Source organism: Terrapene carolina, unplaced genomic scaffold (assembly GCF_002925995.2).
Source record: "Terrapene carolina triunguis isolate 2854851 unplaced genomic scaffold, T_m_triunguis-2.0 Scaffold535, whole genome shotgun sequence".
Lineage (NCBI taxonomy): Eukaryota > Metazoa > Chordata > Testudines > Emydidae > Terrapene > Terrapene triunguis.
In genome coordinates, this window is record NW_020664886.1 from 1 (window position 1) to 11116 (window position 11116).

An 11116-nucleotide genomic window follows, 5' to 3' on the forward strand; every position below is an offset into this window, starting at 1 on the left:
CTCTGCTTTCTCCAATGCTGATATCACTCGGCTGCGTGCGTGTGTTCCCTCTGTGTGCTGCCCTAGCTCTGCGCAGATAGCTGACCCAACAGACCCGAAGAGAACCCCCAATAACCACAGAGTCTAGTAAGATGCAAAGTCACGTCGACTAGGTTTATTGCGATCTTGGACACAATAGCAGTTCCCTGTAGGTTTCTTAGCCTAACTCAGGGCATACTACGAGAAAGTGCCTCTTGGCAATGGACCCGGCTCAGTCAGTGGCGGGACTTTCCACTGCCCCCTCGGCCGGACAAAGACATCCACTCAGGGATGCATTCTTATACACAGATACAAACAAGTTACACATCACTCCTGACGTATTGAGGTGCAACCCCTCTACGTAGCAAGGTACAACCCTCTACGTAGTAAGGTGCCGCCTCTCACCTTGTACATGTTGGTTTGAACAAAACAACTCTATCCATCATATTACCCTTTTGGCCCTGTCATTGGGATGGGTCAGCCTGTTCCTTGTTGTGTGTGGAATGTACAAGTATGCGAATGTTCTGATATCTGGTGTTCAGTACTTTTTAGGTATGTATCTTTTTGCAGCATCAGCCCTTTCCTTGCCAGCTTCTGTGAGCAGGGCCTGCCTCTGGCTCACAGCTTAACTTTGCTTTATGTTAGCAAAGTCTTGACCATTACTTTAGTTCAGGCCTCAGGCCTCGTATTGGGCCTCTGATAAGGGTTTATATCTCAGGGCCTCCTCTTACTACACTTCCCCTTCCACTCCCAGCATCTGGGCCATGCGTCACCCAGGCCCCACCTCTTCCCCGCCAGGGCCGCCGGGGGGGGGGGCAAGTGGGGTAATTTGCCCCAGACCCTGGGCCCCGCAGGGGCCCCGGGAGCCCTGGCCCAGCAGTGGTCCGGGTCTTCGGCGGTGGGGGGCCCTTCAGTGCTGCCGAAGACGCGAAGCGACTGAAGGGCCCCCCCGCCGCCAAAATGCCACCAAAGACCCGGACCACCGCTGGGTGAGTACAAGCACCGCAGCTCCACCGCTTTGCCCCAGGCCCCCTGAATCCTCTGGGGGTGGCCCTGTCCCCCCCCGCTCCTCTCCCTCCCCCCAGTGCCTCCGGCGCACAGCCAAAGAGCTGATGGCAGTGGGAAGGAGGCACTGGGGTGGGGGGGACAAGCTGATCAGTGGGGCCTGCAGCTGGCGGGAGGGTGAGGCAGTGGTGGATGCCTCCTCCTTCTCATAACACAAGAACTAGGGGTCACCAAATGAAATTAATAGCTAGCAGGTTTAAAACAAACAAAAGGGAGTATTTTTTCCACACAACGCACAGACAACCTGTGGAACTCTTTGCCAGAGGATGTTGTGAAGGCCAAGACCATAACAGGATTCAAAAAAGAACTAGATAAATTCATGGAGGATAGGTCCATCAATGGCTATTAGCTAGGATGCAGAGGGATGGTGTCTCTAGCCTCTGTTTGTCAGAAGCTGGGAATTAGCGACAGGAGATGGATCACTTGATGATTCCCTGGTCTGTTCATTCCCTCTGAGGCACCTGCCATTGGCCACTGTCAGAAGATAGGATACTGGGCTAGATGGACTTTTGAGCTGACCCAATATGGCCGTGCTTATGACTGTGTGTTATGACTCTCTGCACTCTGTGCTTCTCCTCAGACTAGATGAGTCCATCTATATAGCTCAGTGGTTTGAGCATTGGGCTGCTAAACCCAGGGTTGTGAGTTCAATCCTTGAGGGGGCCACTTAGGGATCTGGGGCAAAAATCAGTACTTGGTCCAGCTAGTGAAGGACCTTTCAAGGTCCCTTCCAGTTCTATGAGGTAGATATATCTCCATATCTTATCTCAGCCCCCAACAAAGAGCTGTTCTTCTCCAGCTCAGCCTGTCGAGACTTGCAGATTTAGCTCTGAGGGTCCCATCTTCAGGTCTCCCTGCATTGGCCATGAGGGCAGCCTGTCATACTCCCATAATGGAAATGAGTCAATATTTTCTGAAAAATAATATCCAATGTTTATTGACAGAACAGTACCCAATTCCTTCCTGGCCTTGTTTCTATTTAAAAATGATCTGTTTTCCGTCTCCAATCCAGAGCGAGTTTATTTCCTTCGGGAAAGCCTGTCCATCGGGGAGTAAAAATCCCAGCAACAATTATTAGTTGATATCTCTGGGGCCGTTTGGAAGCAATTATATTCCTCTTTCCTTGGCAATGTCATTTATTTCCTTTCTAGAGGTTGGAGGGACCAGGAGCCCTGTCTGATGCCAGGTACGTACCGGCAGATATGAGATCTTGGGATCTTTATTCGTGTGGTGGGGTTTCTTGTTATACCAATAAAATAAAAACCAGCAGGATCTTATTAAGAGGGATAAGGCAAAGATGCCACATTTATTGTAAATATAATGATAAAGCAAAAGATAAAAGTAAACAACGTTGTTTCACTACTTATTCCTTATACACACACACATATATATATAGAGAGAGAGAGAGAGGGAGAGAGATTCATTCACACAATCATTCATTCAAGTTCTGTATAGGTGTTATAGTTACCAGCCTAGAAGTTGCTCATGCCAAGTTACTGGCCAGGTAGCTTGGTCATGAGGATGGAGCAGAGTCTGTGTCAGATGCATCTGATGCTCCTGGAGGCTGGCAGAGAGACTCAAAGTCATCAGTCTTTAGAGTCCATTTTTATAGGAATTAATTCCTATGTTAGTTTATGGGAGCTGTTTCATCCTGCTGTTGCTGACTCAATCAGCAGATGGCACACATTCCTGTCCAAAGTGGCACATTCCTGGTGGCTCCACATTGTCCAAAGTTTGTGTTTCTCATCCTTCCAGGTGATGGGGTGGATTCCAGTTTACCCTCCGGGGGTTTCTGGTTATCCACTTGACACATTCTTCGGCCGATGGATACTTTCTTTCTAGGCTGGCACCTCCCTAACTATCCATGTATATCAAGCATTCATCAGCATACATTCCATACCTTAACCATATTTTAATTTACTGTCTCCACCACTTTCAGAGTGTGTGCTAATTCATTTGAGGCTCCCGGCCCTTTAATCACAAAGGGTGGGGGGTCTGTCCTAGGAGCCCTTGAATGAAGTGAAAGTCACTTAACAGCTTACAGTGTTTGTTTACATTGTATCAATTACTTCAAGAACAAAGTCAGTTAACTTGTTTGTAAGTTTTACATAGTAGTAAAGTATCTTTCACAGGATAGATCTAATCAATGGGTTCTACAGACAATAGCTTACAAGTTTTAACAGAAGACCCAAGAGATTTTTGTACTTGGTGAAACTGGATTTTAAAGTGTGGGGGACAAATTATGATGGGGTCACTGTCACTTGGGGGAATCACTGTTAGTACTTTCTTTAATATCCCTACATAATCCCCCTTTTGACACTACGATATTCATATAATCGTTAGTGTCACTTTGTTTTTAACCTGTTTAAGAGAAGGTACTGTGAGGCAACATTCTCTTCCTTTCTATTCAAGCTTCCTTTACTGGGAATATCGGGTTTGTGTTCACAGCACCCACAGCTGGCCCATGCCAGATGGCTTGGGCTCATGGGGCTTGGGCTGCAGGACTGTTTCATTGCTGTGTAGATTTCTGGATTTGGGCCGGAGCCCGAGCTCGAGAGACCTCCCACCCCGCAGGATCCTACATCCCAGACTCCAGCCAGAGCCTGGAAATCTACACAGCAATGAAACAGCCCCACAGCCCCACAAGCCTTGGCTGGCACATGCCAGGTGCAGCTTTTCCTTCGCTGTGCAGACACACCCACAGGGACTACAGTGCTGGAACAGACCCGGTCCTATGCCCTGATGCGTTAGAAGTGGGTGAAAACACAGAACCTTTTGGGGTCTTTCGTGATAGTTTGTTTATGGCCGAGACTGAGCATCATTAACATAAACATTTTCATCAAGGACTGGGAAGAGCCCATAAAATCATCACTGAAAAAGTTTGCAGATGACACACGACTTGGGGGAGTGGTAAATAATGAAGAGGACGGGTCAGAGCAATCCGGATCGCTTGGTAAACTGGGAGCAAGTAAATGGTGTGTGTTTTAATCTGGCTAAATGCAAATCTATACATCTAGGAACCCAGAATGCAGGCCATAGGTACAGAATGGGGGACTTCACCCTGGGGAGAGCTTGCAGTCAAACCTCCCTGTCCCCACCTTCGAGCCTACGCACCGCAGCCTCACGCCAGGTATCCAGCTCCCTGGGCCCCAGAGCGATTCACAAACTGGGGTCAGATGGGTGTTCCTCGGCCTAACACATGGGGGGGCCCAATCCTGCAAGTGTGCTCTGAGCTCACCCACCGGCTCGGGCCCCTGTAGGGGAGCTTACTCAAAATAGGGGGGAGGTTCTGCCTTATAACTTGTAACCCAGTGGTTAGGGCTGGCTCAAGTCCCCGCTCCACCTGCAGGGGGAAGAAACGGTCTGAATGCGAGGGACTGGACTAGTGGACCTCTCGAGGTCTCTTCAAATCCTACACTTCTACGAGTCTGCAAAATGCCCTTATATAACACTGTGGTATAGGCACCAACTCCTGGAGCACCCATAGAAAAAAATTAGTGGGTGCTCAACACCCACTGACAGTCAATCTCTCCCCCCCAGCACCTCTCATCCACCGGCAGCCCCCCCAGTCCACTCCTCCCCTCCCTCCCTCCCAGCACCAATCAGCTGTTCCGTAGAATGCAGGAGGCGTGTGGGGGGGGGGAGTGGGAACATTCGGGGGAGGGGGTGGAACTGGGTGGAAGAGGAGGGCCAGGTGTGGGAGCTTGTGGGAAGGGGTTGGGTGGTGGCAGAGCTCCCGCTGGGGGCCCAGAAGAAGCCGGCGCCTGTGCACTGTGCTCTAACCTGGTGCCAAAAACTTATTTCCACGTTGTTTTTTCCCCAGTAGCTAGCATGCGGGACCAGAACACAGGACAACTGGGTCCTACTGAGGAAAAGCACTAGGTATTGTTATTATTACCTTGCTGTCGTTACAGATCAGCCCAGTGGGGGACATGGAAGCCTCCAACGAGACATGGGAAGCGGAGTTTTTCCTGGTGGGGTTCCCAGATATCGAGCGCTTTCACCTCCTGCTCTTTAGCCTCCTGTTGTTCACCTACTTACTCATTCTTGGGGGCAATGCTGCCATTCTAATGCTTATCCGGGCGAACCCGCATCTTCATGTCCCCATGTATTATTTTGTGGCCATCCTGTCTTTCTTGGAGGTGTGGTACACCACAGTGACCATCCCCAAGATGCTGGCCAACCTCCTGGACAGCAGGAAGCCCATCTCCTACAGGGGTTGCCTCCTGCAGGTGTATTTCTTCCATGCGTTGGGCATTACAGAGGCCTGTTTGCTCACGGCAATGGCCTACGACCGATACTTGGCCATCTGCAAGCCTTTGCACTACCCATCTGCCATGACCCCCAAGATTTGCCTGTGGCTAGCGGCAGGGTGCTGGGCATGTGGCTTTATGTGGCCTGTGCCAGAAATCATCCTGCTCTCCACGTTGCCCCTCTGTGGGGCGCACCGCATAGAGCACCTCTTCTGCGACTTCCCCTCGCTGTTCAGCTTGGCCTGCGCTGATGTGTCCACCAGCACCACCATAGACTTCACCCTCCACTCCTTCGTCATCCTCGGCCCGGCCACCCTCATCCTCTTCTCTTATGTGAAGATTCTGAGCGTCATCATCAAGATCCAGGGCTCGGAAGGGCGGCGAAAGGCCTTCTCCACCTGCGCCTCTCACCTGACAGTGGTACTGGCCTTTTTCGGCACCACTGGTTTTATGTACATCCGCCCGGCACAAAGCCGACCTTCATACCACGACAGGGTGGTGGCGATGGTCTATGCGGTTCTAACTCCTCTCTTCAACCCGCTAATCTACAGCTTGAGGAACAAAGATATTCGGGAAGCAATCAGCAATCTCATGAAACCCCAGTGGGTTTCCCCTGTAAGCAAAGCAGAGAAGGGCTTCCGATTGTAAACGCTCTGCCACCGATTTCTGGTGTGACCTCAGGCTAGTCACCTAGCCTGGGATTTTTCCAAGAGCCTCTAGGCACCCAAAGTAGAAATAGGGTGGCTAACACCCTCAGGCCTTGTCTAGACCCAAAAGCCTTGGATCTGGATTATGAGGCTCACAAGCCCCCCCACAGTGTGGACACAGTTATATAAATATACAGTGCTTTATACTGGGATGGTTATTCCCATGCAGGAAGGCAAATAAACTATACCAGTATAAGGCACCTTTATCCCAATATAATGGCATCCACACTAGGGTTTATACCATTATAACTATTGGAGCCCAGGGACCCTTTGTTGCCAGCTGGCAGAGGGCCTGGGGAGTGGGGGTGCACAGACTTTTACAGGGATCTCCTGGGCCAGATATATGCATCATGAATCACCAAAGGGTTGCATGTGAGGTCTCTACTGAGAGCCAGAGGCCCCGTGGTCATCATAATCATTGTGAAATGTGTGTAAGGATAATATTTAAGGCGTCATGTATCTGTACTGAAAATTATGTTCTTAAGGTAAACACGTCACCATGTCTCGGACCGGTTGCTTTCCGGCGCAGGTAACTAACGCTTCTCTCTCTGTCTGCTCATTGTGTATGGTCCGCTTCACAGTGGCGGTCTGTTTGCACAGTGAGCCTGATGCTCATCGAAAGAGTGTGACACTTACAAGAGGGAGAAGCTACAGGCATAGGTGCTGGCTCAGCATCCACCGGCAGCCCCGCCGCTCAGCTCCTAGTCCTACCCCTCCCTCCCAGCGCCTCCCGACTGCTGCAATCAGCTATTCAGTGGTGTTCAGGAGGCACTGGGAGAGGTGGGGAAGGAGTGGGGGCTGGAAGAGGCGAGGTGGGGGTGGGGGCTTGGGTGGAGTGAGGATGGGGCCTTGGGCAGAGGGGGGGGTCAAGCACCCCCCGGGAACTGGGAAACTTGGCACCTCTGCCTAGAGGAACAAAACAATCGACAGGGGGTTGACTATGATCAAAGAATTAGCCTGGTCTACCAGGTAATGCAAGAAACCACACAGCGTCTTCTGTCATGGGGGCACGACTTGTCCCACAAATGGAAGCTCACAGCCATGCAGGGCTGTGAAATGGTGGAGGGACTTTATATGAGGGTTGCTCATCAAAGTATCTCCCTAAATAAGTCTAGGGTCTAGAATGCATATTGTGATTTTATTTTATATGTCACCATCTGTTTTCTATACTTGCTACTGGTAGAATTTCCATCCCTTTGTTCAATAAATGTATACTTGGTTTCGCTACAAACATGCTGACGTGCTGTGTGATAAGCGGCGAGGTGAACTGGTAAGCTGGGGGGGGGCACTGTTCTTTTGGGACCAGCAAGTCTGTGAATACCGTGAGCATCCAGGGGAACATGGGCTGGGCGTTCCAGGGGGATGCTCGGAGGACTCGAGGGTCGGAGTGTGCTGACTGCCAACCTGCAGAGAGACAGCCGGGTCTGTGTAGGCTGAGAGGGGAGTGCTTGGACTGCCAGTGAAATTAGGGAGCTGACACCCATTAGGCATACACAAGCTAAAGGCCAGTGGTTGAAAAGTGCCTCACACCTGCAGTGTCCCTGGGAAGTGTCACAACCGTATCACTAAAAAAAAATCACATGCCCCTAACCAACATAGTTATACCAAGACAAAATCTGAAAAGCCTGAATCACTTTGTGCCTCATCAGTGCAGGGGATAATTCTAGGCAGCGTCACCGACTCCCTCATGCAACTTTCTTAAACCCCCAGCTTCTGGAATCACGTGTGTGGCATTTTCTCTCCCAGATCATTGCTCTCACCAATATTTGCAGCAGTTTCACCACGGTCATAGTGTGGGTTAGGTCCTGGGTTCCTTGTTCTGGGTGCCTCCACTCAGGGTCACAGACCCAGGAGTGCTGTCCCGTGAGAAATCAAGGACAATCCGACTAGTTGGCAAGGACTGTAAAGCCCTGTACACAGGAGACAGTAAAGTCCATAAAACAAACTCCAGCCAAGAAATGATTGATCAGGAATAACAGCGTAACGCTGGGGGAGAGGAGACTTTTTGAGAACAGGAAAATAGGATCTCGGCAAGGCAGGGGATAAGGTTCATTAATCATTATTGAGCAATAAGCCAGTCTCCTACCATCTAACACGCACCAGCTCCTCCCATACCAGCTCCCTCCCCGGTGCCTTCCTAAGGCAGATGGTATGCTGACGCTGCGTGTCCTGAGATGGCGTGTTGTGGTGCCAGTTGGCTTAAACAGAAGGCTCCTTGTTACGGATCCACAGGATTCGGGCTACACCCCAGCTTTTCCAAAGCCCCTGCAGTGGGCCTGACCCAGGAGGGGTCCCACTCTTCCTTCAGGGGAGGCCCTGTGGTCTCTGCTTCCAAGACTGAGCCCCTGGCTCCTGTCCTCCTGCTCAGCGAGTCCTCCTGAGATAGACGGCTGGTCAGAGACTTGTTCCCTCTTCAGGGCCCGTTGCCCCTCCGTAACTATTCGCAGCAACACCAGGCAGCCTCTTCCAAGCAGAGCGGGGTTTATTAGTCAGCCGGGACCCAGCATTGGGAAGTCCATAACTTAGCCCAGAGGAGCAAATGTTCCGCTAGTGTCCAAATCGGCCAAGTCAGGGCTATCGTAAGCCGTGCCGCTAAAGAAACCAACTTGGCTTCCTCCCTTTGTTGCCCAGTCCCAGGGGAGCTCCCCGACCTCTACAAAAGCCAGGTCGTATTCTAGCCTCCTGTCACCCCTCGGTCCATTGTCCTCGTACTGCAGACCCCAGCTGAGTTGAAATGCTCCGCCTGCCGGAGTTTCCCATTGTTAGGTGTCAACTGTTCCATTGTCTCCATCGGTGTGAGTCGGTTTCAGCCAGCCCTTTAATGACCTGCTCATTCCACCCCAGACACTCACGTGACCTGCACAGCCTCAAACCTCCCACTCTGCCCCACGAGTGGCTCTTTAACTTTTTTCACTCCCCGTTTTGTAGCAATTCCTAGCCAAGTCCGTCCCTGCCAGGCATCTCACGCAAAACTACTACAGAAAATTCCCACTTCCTCACACTCCTTTCTTTATCTCCACCCCTGAGTGAGCTGGTCTTCTGACTCCAACCAAGCTCTCTGGTTCCCCCGGTCTGAACTCCTCCTGGGGGCTCAGTGGGCTCTCAGCAGCCGGTACTGGTGCCTGAGCACTTTGGGAGGTGAGTGATTGTGCAATACGTCCCCCGAACTGCCCCACTAACGCAGCCCCTCAGCAGTGACCCCTCTGCTTGTATCTGCGTTACAGCAGTCCGTCCCACAGCCACAAACTTCATTCACTGGCACCACTCTCGTGCCCGGATCCAGTAGAGGTCCCTGTCGGTTCAGCCTTCCCTGCAGGTTCGGTGGAGCTGGGGATGGATTGTTCTTGGGTGTCCGTTGGCGAAGGCCGTGAAAGGCGAGTTTTGGGCAGCCTTGTGGGCAATGGGAAGGTGGGGAGGGACGCTCAAGTCTTTCCCTGTCACTTCCTAATTGTGCGATTGGACGATCCTTGTAATTTTCCATTAAATAGAATTTGTTCTGATTGCTACAATCCCTCAGTTTTTCTCCAAGCAGTTGACCCGGACGAGCCCCCAAATTGTCGGAGAAAAACTGAGTTCTCACTTTTTGTTTGGGTACAGCAAGTCAGATGCTTTATTAACTCTCACAATTGTGCAGAGGGAGAGAGCTAAGCAGGTCTCTCTCAACAGTAAACAATTACAGCAAGCATTTATACCTTTTGTTACAGACAATAATGAGCAACAACTGCATTTTGTTTATACATAGGTCATTCTGATATCTTGTTTTGCTCACTAATGTAGACTCTTAGTCTACATTCCATATTATCTACACAAGGTCGCAATAACTTCTCACACAGTTCTTTCTCACCCGCCTCACATAATCCTCGCTTCTACAAATCTCGCGTTATCAGGGCTACAGTTAGCCTGACTCTTGCTAACAAACTGTCATGCATTGCAGTTCTTTTCTGACAGTTCTTTTTCTGCTTCCACACTGTGCATTGCCCAGATTTTAAAGCTTTATTGAGTTTCTCTTGTGTTTGATTAGAGCCGCCTTAATGGAACAGAAACCTGTTTCTTCTCCTCTGAATTGTCTTATGAAGCTCGGGCTTTAGCGACAGGCACCTGACCCTAGCCGTGGCCTTTGTCACACACCTGTCCATGTCAGCGGATCCCGGCCTGGTTAAGAAGCAGGTGAATCTGGCTCAAGGAGAGAAGCTGGATGAAACGAACAGGCATGTACGACTCACCAAGCCAGGGCAGGCTCAGGTTTCTATCAAACCGGTTCTCCTGCCCCCTGTTCCCCATCCCCAGCGCAGCGCCTCAGAGCCTCCAACCACTGACGGGAACCTTGTCCTGTCAGTCCGGGGAGCTGCAGGTCCCCGCGGAGTGATGGGGCACCTACACGTCCCACTGCAGGTGGGCGTGCGCCCAGCGCTGGAGCCAGAGCGCTTTGCCCAGCAGTACTCGTGGTGCGGTGCGTGCCAGCCAATCTCATGGACCCGCCCAGAGCACACAGGGCAGATCTGCCCCGACCCTCTCTCAGCCCCTGCTGAGCTCCCCCCCACCCCGTCTGATCCAGCTAGTCCGGGACTGACAGGAAACATGCAAACTGGGGTCTGCCCATTTGTCATGTGTCTACCTTCACATCACCAGCAGATGGCAGCACCTGGCCAGGTTCATCCATAGCGAGCTGGGTGTCTGGCAAAGGCTGCCCAGCCTCACTCCCAAGGGGGTGACTCTGTGTCAGGGGTCTGGGCTCAGGCGAAAAGTGGGGGCCAGGCCTGGCCCGAGGAAGGGGTCACTGCCAGGGAGACTGGGGGGCCTCCCACACTGTGTAAAGTCCAGACACACGGACAGAGAGGAGGGAGACAGACACAGGGACAGAGACACGAGACCCCAGGATGCTCCGACACTTTATTGGTGTTAATCATTCAGGATGGGGGGCTCTGCAAAATCACAGGCCTTGCAAGAAGAAATGTCCCACCCCTTCCATCCCCTGCATCCCCCCATGTCCCCGAACCCTCCAGTTGTGCCTGCTGCTCCAACCCCTGACAGTAACCCCTGCCCCGACGGTGCCCCCTGCCCTGCCATCTCCCC

General features: G+C 51.6%; 1 protein-coding gene across 1 annotated transcript; it reads left to right on the forward strand.

Annotated features, from left to right (window-relative positions):
- Positions 1-5015: 5015 nt before the first annotated feature.
- Positions 5016-5984, forward strand: LOC112123400 (olfactory receptor 6N1-like). Its single transcript, XM_024222028.1, has one exon. It carries the CDS (start codon positions 5016-5018, stop codon positions 5982-5984), a length of 969 nt encoding a protein of 322 aa, XP_024077796.1.
- The last annotated feature ends 5132 nt before the right edge of the window (positions 5985-11116 follow it).

Coding starts and splice junctions, on each gene's coding strand:
- LOC112123400 (XM_024222028.1), top strand. CDS start 5,016: ATGGAAGCCTCCAACGAGACATGGGAAGCGGAGTTTTTCCTGGTGGGG.